Source organism: Tetrahymena thermophila (genome assembly GCF_000189635.1).
Source record: "Tetrahymena thermophila SB210 genomic scaffold scf_8254590, whole genome shotgun sequence".
In the NCBI taxonomy this organism is placed as follows: domain Eukaryota; phylum Ciliophora; class Oligohymenophorea; order Hymenostomatida; family Tetrahymenidae; genus Tetrahymena; species Tetrahymena thermophila.
Genome location: NW_002476361.1, coordinates 792,708 through 815,414, shown reverse-complemented (window position 1 = coordinate 815,414; position 22,707 = coordinate 792,708). Strand labels below are relative to the sequence as shown.

The 22,707-nt window shown below is 21.9% G+C and overlaps 8 protein-coding genes across 8 annotated transcripts; 4 read left to right on the top strand and 4 right to left on the bottom strand. All coding sequences in view use genetic code 6, as the record gives it.

The window, feature by feature from the left end:
* Positions 1-1,526: 1,526 nt before the first annotated feature.
* On the top strand, positions 1,527-2,284 carry TTHERM_00257180 (kinase binding protein; the record flags this gene model as incomplete). The annotated part of the gene is made up of 5 exons (XM_001019173.3): positions 1,527-1,685; positions 1,741-1,848; positions 1,906-2,005; positions 2,060-2,130; positions 2,195-2,284. 5 exons carry the CDS (start codon positions 1,527-1,529, stop codon positions 2,282-2,284), a joined length of 528 nt encoding a protein of 175 aa, XP_001019173.2.
* A 442-nt stretch (positions 2,285-2,726) lies between these two features.
* TTHERM_00257170 (hypothetical protein) lies at positions 2,727-6,088 on the bottom strand (the record flags this gene model as incomplete). Its single annotated transcript, XM_001019172.2, has 10 exons — positions 5,723-6,088; positions 4,774-5,335; positions 4,361-4,502; positions 4,199-4,304; positions 4,029-4,146; positions 3,605-3,969; positions 3,402-3,552; positions 3,144-3,345; positions 2,827-3,040; positions 2,727-2,765 (listed from the first exon to the last, which is right to left on the bottom strand). Exons 1-10 carry the CDS (start codon positions 6,029-6,031, stop codon positions 2,727-2,729), a joined length of 2,208 nt encoding a protein of 735 aa, XP_001019172.2. The 5' UTR covers positions 6,032-6,088.
* Positions 6,089-7,122: 1,034 nt separating this feature from the next.
* Positions 7,123-10,895, bottom strand: TTHERM_00257160 (hypothetical protein; the record flags this gene model as incomplete). Its single annotated transcript, XM_001019171.2, has 11 exons — positions 7,123-7,211; positions 7,270-7,450; positions 7,507-7,653; positions 7,702-7,908; positions 7,967-8,185; positions 8,246-8,346; positions 8,633-8,950; positions 9,017-9,774; positions 9,846-10,018; positions 10,132-10,287; positions 10,338-10,895. 11 exons carry the CDS (start codon positions 10,893-10,895, stop codon positions 7,123-7,125), a joined length of 2,907 nt encoding a protein of 968 aa, XP_001019171.2.
* Positions 10,896-11,781: 886 nt separating this feature from the next.
* Positions 11,782-13,071, top strand: TTHERM_00257150 (immobilization antigen; the record flags this gene model as incomplete). The annotated part of the gene is made up of 1 exon (XM_001019170.1): positions 11,782-13,071. One exon carries the CDS (start codon positions 11,782-11,784, stop codon positions 13,069-13,071), a length of 1,290 nt encoding a protein of 429 aa, XP_001019170.1.
* A 708-nt stretch (positions 13,072-13,779) lies between these two features.
* On the bottom strand, positions 13,780-15,036 carry TTHERM_00257140 (casein kinase I; the record flags this gene model as incomplete). The annotated part of the gene is made up of 2 exons (XM_001019169.2): positions 13,780-13,800; positions 14,323-15,036. The coding sequence occupies 2 exons, from the start codon at positions 15,034-15,036 to the stop codon at positions 13,780-13,782; spliced, it is 735 nt and encodes a 244-aa protein (XP_001019169.2).
* A 514-nt stretch (positions 15,037-15,550) lies between these two features.
* Positions 15,551-15,814, bottom strand: TTHERM_00257130 (kinase domain protein; the record flags this gene model as incomplete). Its single annotated transcript, XM_001019168.2, has 1 exon — positions 15,551-15,814. The coding sequence occupies one exon, from the start codon at positions 15,812-15,814 to the stop codon at positions 15,551-15,553; it is 264 nt and encodes an 87-aa protein (XP_001019168.2).
* Positions 15,815-17,715: 1,901 nt separating this feature from the next.
* On the top strand, positions 17,716-19,704 carry TTHERM_00257120 (transmembrane protein, putative; the record flags this gene model as incomplete). The annotated part of the gene is made up of 1 exon (XM_001019167.2): positions 17,716-19,704. One exon carries the CDS (start codon positions 17,716-17,718, stop codon positions 19,702-19,704), a length of 1,989 nt encoding a protein of 662 aa, XP_001019167.2.
* A 1,028-nt stretch (positions 19,705-20,732) lies between these two features.
* Positions 20,733-22,565, top strand: TTHERM_00257110 (50S ribosome-binding GTPase; the record flags this gene model as incomplete). Its single annotated transcript, XM_001019166.2, has 1 exon — positions 20,733-22,565. One exon carries the CDS (start codon positions 20,733-20,735, stop codon positions 22,563-22,565), a length of 1,833 nt encoding a protein of 610 aa, XP_001019166.2.
* Positions 22,566-22,707: the final 142 nt, after the last annotated feature.

The following is a 22,707-nucleotide window of genomic DNA, read 5'->3' as shown; positions in this document are numbered from 1 at the left end:
AAGGCTATAAAATATATTAAAATGAGATTAACTAACTATATGTAACTTATATATTTAATAGTATCTCTAAATATGTAAATTATCTTAAATTAGAATTAATTATTTGAATAATTAAGTGATTACTTAATTAGGCTAATAATTGACTAAACCTTTAAACATTAAACTTAAATCTTTTGGATAAATACAATCTTATTTATTTAAGTATTTGATGTATTTTTGATTACAAAAGAAGCTAAATAGGAGATGATGGGGATGGGTTATCTATCTAATTGGGTATATATTTAGCTTGCTGTAAAAATATTTAACTTTTTGAAGTACTAACTTTTTGGATAAATTAACTTATATTTTATAAAATTAAATAAATACTTTTATTTTAATATTAATAAATTTAAGTTATTAGAAATTTGATTTATTTTTAATTTTTGAATATATAAAACAATTTTATTTTCCCTTCATCAACATAAATTAAAATGAAATTAATTTATATTTTGAATTTTAATTTAAATGATTATTTGTTATTTATGTTATTCTAAAATTTAATTAAACTTTTTGAAAAAAAAGAATTTCAAATATTTTAAAAATTATGTATTGAGGGTTGTTTGTTATATCGAAAATTTCGACATTTTTACTCAAAATGAATTAGAAAAAAATTAGAATAAATATCTAATATGATGTCTTAAAAATCTAATATTGAACTTTGTTTATTATATCGAAAATCTGAAGGACTTATTTTTGATAAGATCAACAATCATTTATTTATTCCTTACTTAAATAACGATTAAGATTGAGATAAAGTTTGCATATTAAGATTTTATTTTGTAATTAGCTATCTTTATGATCAGATTTCTACTTATTATTTATAGTGTTTTCATTTAATAATTATTTATAAACTTCTTGAATAAGATTTAATTAATAAAAATATAAAAATATTTTCAATATAATTCAGATTTATTGCAATTAATTTTTTTTTATGAAAAATTAAGTAAATTTCTTAAATCTCTATTGACTGACATAAGCATTTCATGACTTTTAAAAGCAGATATTCTGGATATTTTAGGTTAAATTTGAAAAAAATAATTAAAATTTTGTTTACAAGTGAAATATATATCAAAAATTATGTTTGGTTGGTTTTAAGTTCTACATTCATTATTTTTCTAATTATAAATGAAATCTTAATAAAAATTATCAAAAAAATTAAAATATTTATGACTTGAATAAAAACAATGAATAAATTAATTAAAAATATTATTTAATTGATTTAATAAATATAATAAAAAATATAATTAAATTGATTAGCATATTTATCTTTCAAAAAAAATTATTTTAAAATATTTATTTATTTTTTATTTAGTTAAATTAAATATTTATATTAATTTTAGTATAAATTATTCATAAAATATTTAGTAGACAACTCTATTTACTCTGCTTTTGTGTTTTATTTGTTTCTACATAGAGATATTTTTATTAAGTTTATTAAAAGATATTTTATTAAGCAGCTATATTTAAATTACTGATAGATAATCAAAATGCAAATCTAATCAACTCCCTACTCTTATACTTTTGATAATTTACAGTAGCCAGTCACTGTCCAAGTATATCTATATGAAAAAATTAGTAATCCATTATAAGTTATAGAGCTATTAAATAGCAAGAATGCTAACTTCACATTCCTTAACGCTAAATTGGTAATTAAGTATACTTTAAATGTTCTAATTTTAGCTGACTTTTAAATATAAACAGATCGTATCACTAAAGGAAATCCTTATTGGATTGAATAGAATTTATACTCAACAAGAAAATTTGACAAGTAAATCTTTAATATTTTATCTTTCTCCAGAAAGTTCAAAAGTATGATAAAAAGTATTTGAATATTATGAATAAACAATATTAAATCAAAAATAAAAGGCACCAGAAATAGAACTATTCAAGGTATTTGATTTCAATCAACCAAGCATCTTAGTTTTGTAATAATTGGAGGGCTGCAACATTTTTGATGAGCTAGATGGTAAATTATCATTTTTTTAGGCTGGATTAAATGATTAAATAAATTTTTAATAAGCAAACATAAAAGGAAATGAGTTGCCTATAAGCCAAATAGGATCTTTTATAGATCTAGAATAGATAAAAAGAGTAAAATAATTGAAAATTTAAATAGGATTAATACAATTTTTCAATAAAATAAATAAATAATTAGTTATATGGTATTACTGAGTAAGAAGCTGATTTAGAAACTGATATAAGAGGAAGTATATATAATATTATTTCAATGAAAAAAGTAAAATGAAAGCTAAATAGATTGTGTTTTTATTAATAAATCAAATCCAGTATAATTTTGAAATTTTTAGGTAAGATTTATTTGTAACAAACAAATTGGGATTATAATAAAACAATATATTAAATAAATAAATACAGTTTTAAATATAAAAATGTTTGTATATTATTTATTTATTTATAGACATAATTTGTATTTATTTTTTAAGAAAAAGACTTTTAGTTGATGCTAATCTAATATTTTAATTACTTTATCATTTTATTTAATTTTATTTGTAGGATATTTTTGTGTTCATTTTTATTTTTGTAATATTTGTTCAATATTTAATCTTTAAGGGGTAAATAAATTCTATCTCAAACTATATTGTAACAGGTTAGTTAGTTAGTTAATTTTATTATTTTGTATAGCTAAAATTATTATTATTTTTTGATAATTATTCATTAAATCATTTTAATCATTTCTTCTTTTTATCTCCTTATTTTTTTTCATTTACCTAATATTTAATTATGTTGTTAAAGAATTTTATTTATCTGTTAGAATTTAAAAATAATTACTGAAATATTGGCTGATTTTTAAGATATTGAGTGATTTTAATTAGTATGAGAAGAGCTATTTTAATCCATCTACTTCTTTTTTTTGAATAACTCTTTTATTTTCTCTCCATTTTGTCTCTTCTTCTCAGCGAATTTATTAGTATTACCTATAGGAGAAGGAGATTTATTTTTTATCTTGGACTTTTGATTTGACTCAAACCCACTTTTATTTTTTCTATTAAATTATTAAAGTTTATTCATTTGTTTAATATAAATTCACTACAAATAAGGTAAATAAGAAAAATTTATTTAGTTAAGAAAATTAATATAGAAATTACGATATATTAGATAGAGGCGATTTAATACGAGTTTCTTCAGGTTCAGTTAATGTTACTCTTGTGTTAGATTTAGATTATCTGTCTATAGATATATTTTGTTAGGATAATTTTCTTGAAGCATTAATGCTTTTAGTGCTGGAAACTTCTCCTATATTCGAAGGACTTTTTGACATAGATTTGGACTCAGATTTTAATTCTCTTTCTAAAAATTAAAAATTTTATTAACAATTTTTCAATTAATGAATTAAAAAGCAATACTTTTATTCTTTTTAAGTGTAGTGACTGATTCGTCGGTAGCTTTTCTACCTCTGTTCTATGAATTAGAATTTTATTTATTTTCTTTATCTGATTATCTAGTTATTGATTTAGAACTAGAAGATGCCACTCCTCTCTTCTCTCTCTATGGATACTTTTGTTAAAATTTTATTTTTCTATCAAAAATATTTATTAATTTTATTTACTTAATCAAGAATCTCTTCTTAATTACTAGATTTCTTTCTCGATTTATTTTTATTTTAATCTAATTTATCTGAAAGATTGTTAGAAATATGACTATTTTAATTTAACCCAAAGCTTTCTCCTAAATTATTATCTCCACCTGACTATTAGTTATTTAATGATGTGTTTTTATCTTTTTTAGAAATCAGAGTATCCCTTAGGTCTTGGTCGTCTTAAATTATTGGAGAATATTTTTATTGCATCATGTAAGAGTCGTCTTCAGGGTGTATTTCTGCACTTTGGTTATTTAATTAATACTAATTTTGCTGTAACATTTATTATTACTACCATCCTTGCTATTCAAACTAAGGAGATCTCATTTATTAAGCTTAATATTCAATAAAAAATCAATAAATAAATATTATTTCTGATCTTTAATTATTTTACTTAAATATTAATCACTCTTTAATGTAGAGTATTATTGTCGTGCTGAGAAATTATTATTACTTCTTTAATTATCAGATTCCCTTAAAGATTCATCATAAGCAACATTTTATGAAGGGTTCTAATTAATGATATTTTATAATGTTTTTTATGTAAAATATTATTTAATTTACTGCTTAAAAGTTCTAAAAACGATCAACAAATCTTGAGATTTGTAATGTCAAATTTTTCTCTAAGCTATCAAATTAGTCTTTTGTTATAAATGAAGACTTTTTCTTCCTATTTTGATAAAAAAATTCAATAAGTTAATTTAAATTTAATGAGTTGTATTTTACTTATCTTATTCTTCAATCTTATCGACTAAAGCATTTACTACTTCTTTTAAATCCTCAATATCACTTTCAATTTACTTAACTAATTTAAATTAATTTGATTCTTAAACTGCTGAAGGGGAGACATTTCTTGAAGTGCTAGCACCTAAGTTAATTTAAAGAATAATTTTAATAACTAAATATCTAATTCCAATATAATTATGAAAAATTTAAATAAAAACAATTAGATTTTATTTCAAATTTTATGTTTGGCTTTTCAATCATTTAATTTTTTGAAATTTATTTGAAAAGGAGATATCGCTATATATCTATCTCTATAACTATGTATCTATCTATTTATATATTCGTGAGTATTTTTTTTGTTGCTTTAAGATAAATCTAATAGCTTTTTTATGAATTTTTAATTTTAAAAATACGGGTTGTAATGGATTGAGGTAATTCGTCTATTTTTCTGGTAAGGTCTTCTACAAACTTGCATAAATAAGTTCTTTCTTTTTATTCTTTTTTTAATTTAGTTTCTACACACTCAACATCAGTTAAAAGAGCATTCTTTCTCATTTCCTTTAAAACAAATTCAATTTTTTTATTGATTTCTTCTCTGAATTTATCTAAATTCTATTTGACTTGATTGTCAGATACAATTGGAAAATTTCTAAGCTAATCTGGTTAAATTGATGCTGTGTTTTAGCTGTTTGCTTCACCTTGGATTTGAGTAGCTAACATTTTTATATCTGTTGCCATGTCTTTTGAAAGCTAGTTGGCAAACTATTCAATTCTAACTTCAAAATCGTTAATATTCTTCTAAAATGCTGATAAAGTCTCATAAATCTAAGACTCCCTCTGGCCATCCTTTTCTTCAATCTTTATAATTTAATCCTTCAGTTCGCTAACCAAATCATTTTGAAAGTTTTCTATTTTTTTCCCAAAGCTATTTAAAGGCTTATTGAAGTGCTCTTTAATTAACTTATTTTCATCTTCCTAAATTGTTGTTAAACATAATAAAACAAATTAGCTAATTTTATTTTGCAAATCTTATAAAATGTATTTATTTAGCTCCAAAATCAAACTCAAACAAAACGGTTTTTGCATCCGTTAAAATATAGCTTTCTCTTTATTCATCTTTTTATTTTTATTTTATTAAAATGGCCTTCAATGTAATAACAGCAATAATAAAAATTGAAGCATTTTTGATTTTGAATTTCAAGTAGTTTTATTTTCAGTACTGTTTTAAAACAATACAACCAAACTAGCAAAAATAAATAGCTAATTAATATTTTTTATCCAGCTGTATTTTATGAATAAACTAAGGGCCATTTTTTGTAAAATTTATCAATAAATTGCTAAATAATTCTGCTTGTTCTTTACCTAATTTTCAGCAAAAGTTTATAGTAATTTTATAAGTTTTGTAATATTTGCAAATTTCTCTTCGTGGTCAGTTATTGACTATTCAAGTTCCTACACTCTTTTCTAAATTTGCGGATTCTCAACTAAGGAAAGCTCGCAAACTTTATCTAATTGGGTTTCTAAGTATTCAATATATGCATCCTTATCACTCAATAAATGTCTTCTTTCTTCACTTGACAACCTCTATCTTGTATTTCCTCCAACGCTGCTAAACTAATTTTGTACAAACTATAGTTTTTTCTGATGTTATCTTGCATAAGAAGCGCACATTTTAACTATATGTTTCTTTATACTTTACTTTTTTTTTCTTTCTTATTTCAAATTCTTTGCAATCAAAAAAAGCAAAAAAAAAAATTAAACAAAATGAATTCAATTCAATCAGCTAATATATTTAATTAAAAAATTAACTAATCAGTTTTCAAGCAGCAAATCAATCAATAAATAAACAAACAATATTAATTTTATTAAGAAAGAAGGGGATATAAGCAAAATCTTAGCTTAATACTAACAAATATTTAAAATCTATTTAAAAATATATTTAGGCAAGCAGATAGATAGATATCTTTATGTTGATTGAAATATAATCACTAATTTATTTTTTTTCAAAATAAACTTTCAAATAAAATGAAAACAATAAATAAAAGTAAATCTTTATTTTTCAAATTCACTTCCTTTTATGCTTTTAAAATTCTCTTTTGTATTTTAAATAAATTACTTAATAAACAAAATCAAAAATTAACGAAATTTAAATTTTTTTTTTTAAACCAAAAAATAATTTTTTTAATATTCACAATAAAATTTTCTTAAGATAAATAACTAAATTTATTTATTTTTTTATTCAAATATTTTATAAAAAAATAATAATTACGAACCTTCTTTTAAATTAAAATATAATAAATGTTTTAATTTTAATTAGATATTTTATTATTATTATTTAGTGAATTTTGTTAAGAAATGGTTCTTGAAGTTTATTTATTTCTATAATTTTAGATTTAAACAAAAATTGTATTCTTTAATTTAATTTATTTTATTTTTAAAAGAATTTTTCTTATTTAATATTTTATTTAAAAATAGTTTTTATTTATTTATTTATTTATTTTTTTTTTTTCTTATTAAGAAAAATTTACTTAAAATTAAAAAAATAAATGCTTTTTTTGTTTTTTTACTTCTAAAATAATTATAAAAGTTTACTATTTAGAGTACTTTAATTTTAAGTTATTTATTTAACTTTTCTTTTTAAAGCTTCATTCAATTAAAATAAAATTTCTATAATTTTATCAAATTTAACTTTGCACTAGATTAGTGTATATTACATATTTTGATTTTATTAAAATAAATTTATTAAATGAGAGAACTAACTATCAATATTTTTAAGAATATTTGCTATTTTAACTATTTTTGTATGTCCACTTTTCTTTGACCTTCTCAATGGCAGACTAATCTTTATCATCTTATTAATTTATTAAAACATTTATTTCCAATATGGGCTTTTTAAGATAAATTATTACATTTTTCAATAAGGAGAGGCTTTGCATCCAATTTTTCTTTTATCTTATTGTGGAATTCTTCATTCATCTATTTCTCATACTCTTTTTGTTTTTATTTTTCCATCTCTTTTTCTAGTTTTTGTTACTCTCTTTCTTCTTAGAAATTTTTAAGTGCATCTGAAGCATAAAATCTCTTTTTTAACTTTTAATTTTAAATTAGTATTTATAAGTTAACTGAATATTTATTTATTAATTTACTTCTTCTCTCTTTTTTTCTCTAGCAAGTAATTCATCTTACTGTTCCTTTTCTTTTTATCTTTTTATTTCATCTTATTTTTTTCTGAATTTTATTATCTCCTGAGATTTCTTTGTTGAGGGAGGCAAATTATCAGGATCTATATAAGTCTTTATCAGATTTAAATAAAATTTGAAATCTAACTTAAATTTAATTACAATTTTTTGAATATTTTCTGATTTATGCTGATAAAATTTGTCTAAGGTTGCTCTTATTAGCATATTCTCTTAATCTAAATAATCTCTATTTGGTAATTTCCTAGACTCTTCAAAATCAAATGGCTCCATTATTGTAGGTTTAAATGATGCTTTTTTAGCATCAAGTTCTTGCTAAAATGTCTTATGAAGTTTATGAAAATCAGGTATCTATTCCATAGAAAATATTTTTAAAATTAAAGATTTATTTTATTTATTTATTTGTTACTTTTTTAGCTCTAGGAGGTTCAAACGTGTATTTAAAATATTTGCTACTGCTTTGCTATTTCAAAATAGGATTACCCTCTTCATCAAATTCATCAGCTTCTTATAATAATTTTTACCTCTTTTCCTCTTCATGTTTAGCCATTCTAGGAGGAAGTGAAGACATTCTTATTAGTTCTTCTTTTCTTTTTTATACCCTTTATTTCCTTTTTTCTTCTTGAAGCTAATTTTTATTTGATTAATTAGCAAATTCAATAGGAATATTTTTAAAATTAATAAATACTTTTTTCATTTTTTCTAACCTTTTTTAAGTCACATGCTTTGGAATTGCATTAGCTCTAAACACAAATTTTTCTCTTTCCCAGTATGGTCTTTTATATACTTCTATTTTTATATTAAAATAATTAAAAAATTTAATTTGAAAAATCAGAAATTTTAAAAATTAACTTTATTAACATTTAAACAATTATTTATTTATTTAATGCAATTTTAGTTAAATGATAAAATATAATTTTATTTTATTTAAACAAAATTTTAGATTATTGATCTATTTAATAGGCAAAAAAATTTTTGTTAAATCTAAATATATGAGAATTTATCATATATAATATAATTAAAATATTATTCAAGTAAAATAAAAATAAAAATGATTGAAATATAATTGATTTACTTTCTTTATCCATATCTCTGTAGTAGAAACTAAAAGGTCTTTCGTTTTCTAGTGTCATTTATTTTGAAGTTTATCTAACTATTTCTCTTCTCTTATCATTTTCTTCCATAATTTATTCGTATAAATTTGGAATTCTGACACTCTCAGGTATTTCTTTTGGTTTAAAAACATATCCATATATTGATTTATCCTTTTCTTACAATTCCTTTATCATTTCTTCTAGCTTAGTTTATCTTATACTTTTTTTAAATTTACTTTATCTTGCACGTTCTTCAAATTCTTAAGGAATAGGTAGAGTTAAACGGAATTTATCTTCAGCTAATTATATTTAAAATGATGAGATAACTTTCTAATTAAAAAAGATAAAATAATTTAGTAAATTACATTTGCATCTTTCTTATCTCCTTTGCAAAACTTCTTTTTATAATTCCCTTTTCTATTTACATATCATGATAGTTCTTTACTAGAGTGTTAAAGCTTCGGGGTCAGAGTCATAGCCACCTAAATGATTTTCCTCCATATCTAGTATTTTTTCTATTTATTATTCATCTAGATTTTCAATTCCCTACTCTTGATTTTCTTATTTGATAATTTCTAATTCCTAATTTAGTTCTTTTATTTTCTCTTACTTTTCAAACTCATCTCTTAATATTTTCATTTTTTCTTCATATTATTGTTCTATTTTGTTGATAATTTGGTTTCTTTCATTAATTTAAATGTTAGCAATATTAATCAGCTAATTTTTGATATCTTGAACAGAAACTGTTTCTTTCTTTGAAATTAGTTTAGAAATTTGTTCGTTTTATATATTTAGTATGTCCTTAACATTTATTCTTTAATTAAAAAACTTTTCTATAATAACGCTGTCAACACTCTCAATCTTTCTGTCTTTACTTTGATTAAGACTGTTAAACATCTCTGATTTTTTTTGAAGATCTTGCAATTCTTTCACTATCCTATCAACTAGTAAAATATATGCTTCTCTCGAAAAAAGCAAATGGCTGAATGGATTTTATTCATTCTTAGCGATACTAACGACTGGAGATTTGCCCCATCTTTCATTGTTTGGAGATAAAAACTCATTTAAGTCAAAGTCTTTCTTATTAAGAGCAAAGTAAACCTTTGCAATTTAAGCAATTTTCCTTTGTAATAAATAAAACATCAATAAAAATCAGTTTCTAAAATCTGATTAATTAATAAATTAATTAATTACTCTTTTTCTAATTTATAAATTTCATGATTTCTGATTAATTCTACATATTTTAATTCATTTTAAATCTCTTTTAAGGTGAATTCTTTCTTCATTTTATCTTCTAAAGTTAGTGCTTTTTTCATCTTTGAAGGTGATCTTGTATAAATGTTCTCTGATTTTAGTCTTTGTATGTTCTAATAAATAAATAAATTTTTGTAATAATTAAATATTTGAAAAATTTAACAGTTTGTTTTTCATTGAATTTTTAAAGATATTAGTAAGTGAAATTTATTAAATAAATAAATACGTCAAGCTATTCTTAAAGTTCAAGTTATTTGATATATGTTTGTATCATTTTTATTTTGTGAGAATCTACTGTCACATACACTTCCTCATGTGTTTCTTAGTTCTATAAAATAAGTTTTTGACCTTTCTTTCTTAACTCGTCTTCTCTCTTTTATCTCTAAATTTTACAATAAAATAAAAGAGCCATTTATTTAAATTAATGAATACCTAATTTTATTCTTCTCTACGCTAATGTATATCATTGATCTTCTTTTCTGCTTCATTGACAAGAGCTTAAGAGCTCATATTTGTAATATTTTATCTATTTTTTTCTTAAATAGTTCCTAAAGATCTAGATCTGGATCTTGATTACTTTCTTTTTTTAGAGCTATTTGATTGCTAATTTGGAATTTCTAATCCTAATTTCTTCATAATTTATTCTTTGCTGTATTTTTCGTTATCATCTTGGTCATCATTTGATTTCCAACATTTATTTTTCATATAAGGTTTATTTAAGGACTCTTTAGGTACACGATATCCTCCAGAATATTCTATCTTTTTTATTACTTTAGCCTTCTTAGCCACTGATTAATCATAATCTTCTGGATTGGCAGTTTTAAACTTTTTTGAAAACCTAGGGTCATTCTCTTTAACTTCATAAAATTAAAATCCTGTAGATGAAGTAAATCCTAAAGGTCCTGAATCGTAAGCTTTATGAGAAACAACATAAGGATTTGTCTAAGTCAACTTTAGCTTATTATCAACAATAGCTTTTTAATTGCTCATTATAAAAGTAAATAAGATTTATTTGCAGTTTATATTTAATTATTAACAAATAATTGAATTTTGCAATTGCAAAATCTATCAAATTTAATTAATTTAATAACCATATAGTTCTTTATTTAATTCATAATATAATTATAAAATATCTACTGGCTATTTAGCTTTAAAATAATTAAACAAATAAATATTTTATTCTTCCAATCAATGGTAGCAAGTTTACTTAAAAAATATTTTAATTCCAATTATTAAATTTTAATATTTAAGTTTAATTAATTATATTATTTATTATTTTTATAGTGCAAAAAATCTCTTCAAACAATTTAATTATAAATAATATTATTTAATTTAAATTCAATTTATTTTATTACAAACTCACAAATTATACAACCAAATATAAATTTTATTAAATTAATAATTTATTTTCAGTTTGTTTTATACATTTAAATTAAATAATATTTAAATATTTATAAAAATTAATTAATTTTAATTACAAACTAAATTATAGTGTCATTAATATCATCAAATTTTATTCTTATTAAATTAAAAAATAACTTAAAATTTTAAATAAAGTAAAAACTTTTAGATATTGAAAGTAATCTATTTAGGGTATCAGAAGGAAAGATATCAAATGGTTAAATGATAATATTAAATTTAATAATCTTTTGGTGATTATGTGATGTTAGTATATAATAAATATTTTTTCTTCTGGTTAAAAATTAGAGCTAAAAAAATCAGGCAAAAAATTTGATTGATTGATAAAAAATATCTGGCTATTTTTGCTTTTTAGAAAAAAATTGGAAAATTAATTACAAATTTAGATAATTAAAAAGATTTAAAATCAAAAAAAAAAAAAGAAAATTTTGTTTAATATTTGAAGTTAGTTAAAGATATGGTTTTTCTATTTATTTTTATTATTTTATTACGAATTTAGTCTTTCGTAACTGCTTAGTGTACTATTAATGCCTCAATAGCCCAAAGCCAATTAGGAGCAACTATTTGCTTATGTAATTAAGGTTTTTATGGTACTGATGCTAGTCAATCTACTGGAAGTTGTACATAATGCCCTTTTGGATCCTCAACAGCTACTCCTTCTAATTAAAGCGGAGGTAATACTTCGAGTAATGTAGATGTCAGTGTCTGTAATATATGTTAAATAAATTATTATATGGCGTCTTCTGCTGTTTCAAATTCACCAAATTCACTATCTGCAGTATGTACTATTTGCCCTAGTGGCACTGGTAATAATGGTGTTTCATAAGTAGGAGATCAATCATAATGTAATTTATGCTTAGCTAACTATTATATGACATCTTCAGCTGTATAACCAGATAATTCTGCAATACCAGCTGTATAAGGAGTTGCAGCTCAATGTTCTCCTTGTCCTTCTGGAACTGGAAATATTGGGCCAATATTAACAGTAGGTGATATCTCTTAATGTAATCAATGCTTAAATAATTACTATATGGTAGCTTAAGCAGTTTAATTATCTATAAATAATTAAGCACAAGCAGCTTAATGTATGGCATGTCCAACTGGTTCAGGAAATATTCAAAAACCTTCTATCGTAGGGGATGTATCTCAATGTAATATTTGTTTAGCTAATTATTAAATGACTGCTATTGCTTAGCCTGCTACTGAAATGACTCCTGCTTCTGCTGCTTAATGCTAAGCTTGTCCTGGTAATTCTTACAGTCTTTTGTCAGTCTCTCCTGGTTATGATTGCTAATGCTATGATTAAAATGCTATTCCTTTATCATCAACTTAAACTTCCTGCGTTTGCAAGAATGGTTTTAGCGGAAATGTTGCTACTTCTTTAGGTTCTACAGGATGTAAAAAATGCGATTCTGGTTAATTTTCTACTGCTGGATCAGCTTGTGTTGCATGCACTGCAGGTTCTTCAATTAACTTAGATTAAGGTAGCTGTTCTTGCAATGATAACAGCACAGGAACTACATAATGGTCTCCAAATACAAATATTTGTTAATGCTAAGCAGGTTATTATGGAAATGCAGCCGCAGCTGCTCCAAATACTACTGGTTCCTGCACTCTTTGCCCAACAAACACATCTTCAAAAGCAGGTTCTGCATTAATAGCTAGTTAGTGTACATCAATTTATGCTACTAAATCTATATTAATTAAATTTAGTATTATTTCCATTCTAATTGTTATCCTTAATTGATTTAAGATATAAAAATTAGATTTAATTAGTAGAATTTTATGCAACAAAAATAATGTTTTTTTTAATTTTTTTTTAACAAAAATATAAAATCTGAAATAAGTTCTAAAAAGATATTAAATTATTTAAAAAAAGGCAAACAACTAACTTTAAAATTAATTTTTATTTCTCTTATTTAAAAGTGAGTGATATTGTATGTATTTTTAGTTTCTTCTTTAATAGAGTAGTATTCTAATAAGTTTTGCATCACTGATTATAACTATAAAGTTATTAAATTATCTAATTAATTAATTGATCAATTTAAATTATAGATGATAAATCTGTTATTTATTCATAGTCAAACTAATTGATTTCTAAATATAAAGTTGAATTATTTACAATTATAAAAAATATTTTTTTTTTTAATTGAGTGAATAAACATTTTGAGTTATTATTATAATAATTACAATCCAAAAAAAAAAAATAATACAAAAATATATTTTTTTTAATTCTTCTAAATAATAGAGTAACTTTTATTCTAATTATAAATATCAGTATTATTTTCATGAATATTCTGCTTATGATTATTTTTATTTTACATATTAATATTGTCCTACTTACTTCTAATTTAAAAATTGATTATTTTTGGATATATTTCTGTTAAAGTTAAAACTCTATTTAATCAATCACACAGATTTAGTATTGCAAAGCTGAAATATTTCTTATTCTTTCTCAAATCAAATTGAAGAATTTCTATTTATTAAGAAATTTAATTTTATTTACTACATTATTGAGGAATGAAATAAATATTTTGCTGTGTATCATAAAAAATTATAGGAATTACTTTTTCTTAATAGTTTAAAATTCTTTTAAATCCTTATTTGATAAGATAAAAAAAGTTATATTCTTTTAAAGTTTTATAAAGTAGTAGAAAAATTAAATCCTAAATAAAGAGATAATTATACTTTATTTAAAAGATAAATAATAATTTTTAATTATTAATTGCCTTTCACACAATTTAATTTTTTAATTTAAAAACTCATTTTTTTTTATTCTTTTATTTGAGTAAAAAATCAAATTTTTTGAGATACTTACTTTTCATTTTTTTTAAGTATTTTTTTATTTTGTATCTTAAACTATTGTTAATTTCTAAATCGTATTCTAATTTATTTAAGCTTTTATTTATCAATAATTCAAATAAAATTAAAATTGTAAAAATAAAAAATTTTCACAACTTGATTTTTGTTCATCAATAAAAAGTTGTTTTTTATATACTTTAATTTTTTAATGGTTTGTATCAAGAATATTATTTCTGAATTTAGCTACAGAGTTTTTATCCTATTGTTGTTTTCTTTCATTTACAATTATAATCCAATCAAAATTAGAATCTTTTTCATATCCCATCTTTTAAAAGCATTATCTGAAGAGAGATTAACAATAAGAATAATCTGGTTTTTCTTCAAATGAAAGCTTTCCAACATAATTATAATATTCTATAAATTCATTAGGAAAACCTAAGCAGAGTTCTTAAATTGGAGTATTTAATTTCTTTACAAACATTTCATTTCTTCTTCCAATTTTAAGACCTTACCATGGGAGAGACCCTTTTAAAAAATAAATAAGACAATAGAATAAAGATATTAAATCATCTCTTCTGCTAGGTTCAATCCCAATATGCATATTTAAAGATACATACCTAGGAGTGCCTACCAAGCTCTTATCCTCTCTATATGGAATATGAGTGCCATCTCTTTAAAAATAGCGCTTACTATAGCCTAGTCCAGTAATAAATATTTAATTTAAAAGATTACCAGAACCAATCAAGAAATTCCCTGGATTAATATTTCTACATATGAAATTATTATAGTGAATGTATTCTATTGTTTATATCATTTATTCAGCTAGCATAAGGATAGTCTTTAGTGAGAATCTTCTGTTGCAAAAATCTAAAAGTTCTTCCAAAGAGGGACCTAAGAGATCCATCACCATGATATTTTAATCACCTTAAGTGCAAAAGCAGTAAACCTAATTAAATTAATGACTAAATTTTAATATATTAAGAAAAATTATGAAATTAATGTTTTCTTTTATTAAACTAGAAATAAGAAACATTAGGATTTTATAATTAATTTTTAAGCTTACTAATTATAAAAACTTTTATTCAATATAATATTGAATCATTTTTTATCTTCTTATTCTAAATTTTTTATTTTTTTTTGACCTTACTTAATTGTTTTATGATATTAAAAAAAAATTGCTTTTTTATTTGAGTTTATTAATTAAAATTTCCCTTTTCTTAAAATAATTATTTGCTTTATCTAATATATTGAAATGTATACTTGAAACTAATTCTAACAAGAAAATTGATATGAATTCTAATCATAGAGATGCAAAAATTGAAAAATGATTATGCCATTATTTAAAGACATAGAATATTCTTACATTAGGAATTCCCTTACTATATTTAGTATTATCTTTAGTTAGATAATTAGTTAATTTGTACTCATATTTAGAGTTATTTCTTTTCTTTTTTGGTAGATTCTAACTTTATGGCTACTTCCTCATTATTTTTAAGATTGACTGCTTGGAAAACTTTACCAATAGCTCCTTGATCTAGCTTTTTGATAATCTTTAATGTACCTATTGTTGTCTCAATTTATTAGATTATGTTTTATGGCATATCAGATGATTGGCTTTTTATAATTTGCTAATAGTATTAATCCATTTTATTTTAATAGCTTAGTATCTAGTTTTTCTCTCTTTACATCTTTTGTAATTTAATTATTTCTTGTTATCTAAATTTTTTTTTATATGTTATTTGTTCTCTCTGATTTCATTTATTTTCTAATTTCAAATTTGCTTTAGATAAAGAGGGTTACAAAATTAACTTTGGAATTATTGATTGCTATGAAATGTCTGAAGATTAATTTTGGGTGTTTGGGCTATTATTTAGTAGGACCGGCGATAATTGTCCCTATCTATTATATAGAGTATTTAATTTTAAAGGACAATAAGATAATTGCTTTTGAAGTATTAGATGAAATCTACAACAAAGCTAGCTATAAAAGGAGATTGAATAGCCCTTTTAGAAAATTTTTGGTTGATTAATTGATTTTACTAAAGAAAAAATAACTTCTATATTCTGAAAAAATATTAATTTAATTAACATTTATGTTAAATAAATATCTAACATAATAAATTTGTAGTTAATATTATTATTTATTTATTAAAATGTTTATTTTAGGTATCATTTAAATTTATTTTGTTTTCTAAATTTACTTTTTTTCAAAAAAATATATTGTAGTAGTAAAATACATAGATAGTTTAAATAAGCTATAAATTAGTTTTGAGATGCTTCTAAAATACAAACAAATTTACTAAACTCAATTATTTTTTATTATAATTAGATTAGGTTTTATTTAAACAGCTTGCTTAATATTATAATAATTAATTTCTTTTTTAAATCAATTAATTCATCAATTTTATAAAATTTAAAAATTGATATAATTAAAAAAAAAAATATATTCAATTTATTATTTTATTTTTTAATTAAAAATTAAATAATTAGAGGGTAGGAATTTCAGCAATAAATATTATAATATTAATTTGTTTTTATTTTAATTGCATATTTATTAGCAAGTAATCTGATAATGTATATTTTATAATTTTATTCGTTTAGTGTGTCAAAATAATATGTTGTATAATGTGATTTTAATTTAAAATTTATTTTGTTTTCTAAATTTACTTTTGTCTAAAAAACATATTGTAGTAGTAAAATACATAGTTTAAATAAATAAAAAATTAATTTAGCTAACAATTTTCAATTGAAAAGTTTTAATTAAAATTTATTTTCTTATTTTAAATACTTCTAAAATACAAACAAATTTACTAAACTCAATTGTTTTTTGTTATAATGAGATTAGATTTTCTTTAAACAACTCTACTTAATATTATAATAATTAATTTCAGTTTTAAGTCAACCAGTTCATGAATTTTATCTAATTGAAAAATTGATAGAATTTAAATAAAAATATATTTAATTTTATAATTTTGTTAGAAAAATTGATATAATTAAATAAAAAAAATATATTCAATTTATTATTTTATTTTTATAAATAAAAATTAAACTAATTAGAGGGTAGGAATTTCAACAAAAATATTCTTATATAAACTTTTTTTGATTTTAATTGCATATTTATTGGTGATTATTCACAACAAAAATAATAATTTCTTTAATTTAATTTTTTGTTAGGATGATTTTTACTTTACATATTAATTTTTATTAATTATTATTAGGGGTAAGATTTTTTTAGGCCTTCAAAATTAATATGTATTTAAGTTGAAATATCTATGAATTCCATACTCTTTTAGTGTATATCTTCATATTATGATATTCAAAATATGCAATTATCTTTATTTTAAATTAAACATATAAAACTACTTCTTTTTATTATTTTCAAATAAATATTAAAAAAATAATGGTTATAAATCATGTGATCAAATCAATTTTATTTATTACTATTCAAAGTGCGAAATCAGTAAAATACGCTTAAATTACTTTTAATATTTGTAATATTCTAATACTTGAAATATCATAACACGAATTAAATTATTGATATCTTAATTAAATCTAAAAACAAACAAATAACACATCAATAAAACATTATCATGAGAATAAGCAGTGCTTTAAAAAATATTGCTAAAGATATTGTAGATTAATAGTTGCAAAACTAATATGCCTGGCAGATAAATGAGGAAAGTTGCTCTTACTTGGATGATATTACTGCATAATTAAAAGAGGGAACTAGCTAAGAGAAATCTATTGCTAAAATTTTAGAATTAATGAAGAAAGGTTCTAAAATAAAATAAGATAAAGATAATAACAATTTGCTGATCGTATTAGGAGTTACAGGAACTTGCAAAACAACATTTTCTGCATATATATCTGGTTTAAACCTTTCAGTTATTAGCGAAGAGTTTGGCGGAGAAGTAGAGCCTAAATTATAATATTCTGATATGAAAAATCAAATGTTTGGAGCTATTGGGTTGTCTGATACAGAGTCAGAAACATTATAACCTAACTTTTTTAAGTTGGATAATGAAACTATAATTGTTGACTGTCCTGGATTACTAGATAGCAGAGGTGTAGAAGTTGACATATCTAATTCTTATTGCCTTAATAAAGCTATTTGCTATTCTTAAAATATTAAATTCTTGATAGTCTTGGATGGATAGTCCTTTCAATATTAAACTCCTGAAAAGGGTAAGAGTCTAAAAGATATTTTGGAAGCTACCTTTTTTTTAGCATAATCAACTAGTATGGATTTTTCAAAGAATATTGCTATTGTTTTCACTAGAACATAAGAGAATGAAGCATTTTATAGAGAAAAATTTGATAATTTAATAAATTAGTTGATGGAATCTTCAGATTTTAATTATTAGAATCTAAAATATTGTGATAAAAATAAGATTTAAAAATATCTTTTGCAACTGCTCAAAGCAAAAATAATTTTATTTCCTTTGCCTTAAAAGTAAGAGATAGATAAAGAATTTTCGTAATTTCATTTGGAGAGTATTTGTTAAAAAATTAAAGAAATTCAATATTACAAAAAACAAAAATCAGAAAATTTTCACTTTTATATGACAAATTAATCTCTAGAAATTTTATCTAATATTAGAGATTGCTCAAGATAAATAGTTAAGAAACTATTTGAGGAAATATGTGAATACTTGAGTAATTTTTTCATAAATTTGAATGAAAATTAATTAGATTAGTTTCCTCAAATAGTAGATAATTACAATTATTAGTATGAAACTAATAAAAACAAGCTAAATAATATCACCTATTATGATTTGCTATTATAATACCTTTTTTAACCAATTATAAATTTATAACTTAATTAATATGATTAATCATACACAAAAACATTAAAGAAATTGTAATTTTTTTTAAGAGAAGTGTATGACAATTTATTGGTATAGTTCAATTTTTTGTAAGATAAAGAGGGTTACAAAATTAACTTTGGAGTTATTGATTGCTATGAAATGTCTGAAGGAATTCTTTTGCTGCATAAAAGTTATGAAAGGTAAAAAATCATAATGAAATAATAAAGATAATAAAGAGAGCTAGATAATTAAATTATGATTGATGAAAATGAATAAAATGTTTTGAATTAAATAATACAATCAAGTGAAAAGTAAATTGATTAAAAGAAGAAATAAATTAATTAGCTAAATAATGAAGCCAATCAATTAAATATGGAGGAAAAAATAAAATAAGAACAATTATTAATTTAGTAACAATAAGAAGAAGAACAAAAGCAAATTTTAGATTCAATTTAATTTGCTAATACTTAAAAATAGAATTAGCTTAATAATATTGAATAAAATTTAAAAAATGGGCAAAAGGATTTAAGAAAAATGGAGGAAGAAGTAGATCGAAAAATATAAGAAGTAAGAAATTAAAACGAAAACAGAAGAAAATTGGAGAGATAGTTAATTGAGGCTTAGGCAAAAAAATCATCACCTAGAGTATTAGGCACTATAGGCTCTACAGTAAAATACGGAGTAATAGGAAGTTGCTTTGGCCCTGTTGGTGCTCTTGTAGGAGGATTGTTTGGCTTATTTTCACCAAAAAGAGGGTGTTCTATATTTTGAAACAATAATTTTTTACAATTATTAATATAAATTTTATATTTCTTTTGGTGTTTTTAACTTTAGTTAACTTTTTTTATAATATCTGATTTAATTTTTATAGAGAAATTTTGTATTTTCTTTTAAAAAAGCAAATAAATAAATTTATTTATTTAATATCTCAATTAAAATATTTTTTGAATACATATTTAAAATTATTTATTAATACCAAAAATGTATTTTCTTATTTTTAAATATTCTTAAAAAAGATGTTTTTGCTTAGTAAACAAAAATTTCCATAAAACCTAATAAAAGACTTGATTATTAAAATAATGATGGAATATCTTTTGCTTAGATGGCAAATTACCTTTATGCAATCAATCAATTAATGCAAATGTTAGACTTTCTTTATGCTTACTTAAGATAATAAAATTAAAGCTCTTTTTAGTTCTGTAAACATATTTAGTAGAATTGTAAAAATAAAAGATTTCCAAAAAAAATATGTTTTTTTTTATTATTTTATCTTTTAAATTAAAAATTAAATAGATTTAATAGAGGGGTAGGATTTCCATTAAATAATATCTTCTGATACTAAATTATTAATTATGTTGATTATTGAGTAATCTATAAATTAGAGGTTGAAAATTTAAATAAAATAGTGTGTCAAATTGTCTGTAGCATCAATTTATTTTTATAAAAAAATTAAATGTTCATTTTATACATATATTATCATGAAGATTATTATAATTATTGGCCAACATTTTTTTTTCAACCATAATCTATGTATATTTTTATCATTAATTTTATTTTAAATATATAATAACCTGTTGGTTTCAGGTTCTTTTTTTTCAAAATATAATATAAAATTCATCAAATTTCATTAGCTTTTGTTTTTATTATTTGTTACTAAGATTCTTTAATGTATTTAATAGTATTAAAAAGAGTGATAAATGCTATAGCTAATAATTAATTAATTAAATAAACTCAAAAATAAAATATTCTTGTCTATTGATTACCAATTATACAGTAAAGAAAAATTTTTATTTTCTGATATGCTCTTAGAATTTAACATCGAAACTTATATATCTGAACTTTAAAAAAAGGGAGATAATGATAGTTTGTCGCTATTCAAAATTCTGAAGGATGTCTATTTAGGGTATGAAAAAATCTAAATAAAAGAAAAGAGAAATTCTATTCTTTTATTTGGAAACTCTGGCTCAGGAAAAACATCTATTTCAGCTTTTTTATCAGGTCTTGATTTAAGGGTTGTTAAAGATTAGTCTGGATTTTGTACTCTTGATTATGCTTATGTAGAGAATTAGAATTATGGCAAAATAGGAAAAAACCATATTGAATCTGAGACTTTTATACCAAACCTATTTTAAAATTAATAATATGGGATAGATATTTGGGATCTTCCTGGAATTAATGATACAAGAGGAGAAGAGATAGATATAGTTAACTCTTATTTTATACACAAAGTCATCAATAGCGTAGCTGGAATTAAATTTGTTTTTGTTATTGATGGACATAGCTTAAATTCAGGTCTAGGTCCAGAAAAAGGAAAGGCTCTTAAGCAGATTTTTGAGATGCTTTACATGTTTACCTTAAACAGCTAATTTGATTTTGCCAAGAATTTAATTTTCATCATCAATAAAGCATCTAAGAGCTTTGAATTTTACAAAGAAAAGATAACAAAAAAATTCATAAGCGAAGTTGTTAACTCATAAGATTACTAAACCTAACTGAAATAAAACCTTTAAATGGTTAATATTTAAGAATTTTTTTCTAGAGTAGCATAAGCAAAGATATTACTTATTCCTGTAGCAAATGAATCATAGGTTGGTAATCTTTTTGAAAGCAGAATTTTAAGAGACTAATTGCTTTTGGAAATTCTGCAATCTGAATTCTATTGCTTAAAAGACTTAAGAATTCCATTTACAGATAAATCTTTAGATAAGATAAAATTGATGTGGAGCTACTCTTAGGACTTAGTCAGGGTAACATTTGAATCTATTTGCTAAACCTTAGCTTCTCAAGCTGAATAATTAAATCGCGAATAAATAGAATATTTAGAATCAGTAACCCTTAACCTAGAGCAACAATATTAAATATAAGAAAGCAATTTAAAAAAATTTTTAACTATATATAATACCCTTCTCTTACCATTTTCAGATTCAATTTACATCACGGATAAGAATGATCTATAACATAATGTATAGCTTTTACATTTTTTAATATCTGAAATTTATGATGAAGTACTAATTAATATTGAATTGCTAGGAAAAGATAAATAGCTTTTGTGCAGATTCGGATCTTAAGAAACAAGAAAAGGCTTGGAAATAATTAGAATGAGTCTCGAATACTCTAAGAAAATACTGGAAAAAAAGGAAGCCATTAGTTATTTAGAAATAAAAGTTAAATAATCGGATGAAATAAAAAAATAAATGCAACAACAATAAAAAAATAATCAATTCAAATTGGATGAACTATAAGTGCAAGAATAGCACAAAACAAATGATCTACAGCTATTCAAATCTAAAATTAGAGATATTGACTAAAAGAAAAACGAATTAGACAATAATTTAATAGAATAGAGAAGAAATATAGAAGACTTTGAAAAGCAAAAAAAAGTTATAGATTAGTAGATTGTAGATGCTAAAAAACAAGTAAACAGTGTTGAAGATTCATTGTGCAGATTAAAATAAAAAAATTCTGAATTATTAGATTAAACAGAAAAATTAATACAACAAAATAAAAAATATGAAGAAGAGATAATTTAATTAGCTATCAGTCAAAAGAGAGCCAAAAAAAAGAGAGGTTTTTTAAAAATTCTTTCATATGCTGTTGAATTTATTCCTTATGTTGGTCGTTTTTTTTGGTGAAATTATTTATTATTCTCAATTAGAATATTAAATATCCTTAAATTAAATAAACTATTCTTCTTTTCGGGTGTATTTTTTTATGGATTAGCAAGTGTGTGTGTAAGTATGTTTGAAAGAATGAATTTCTTCTTTATAATATTAT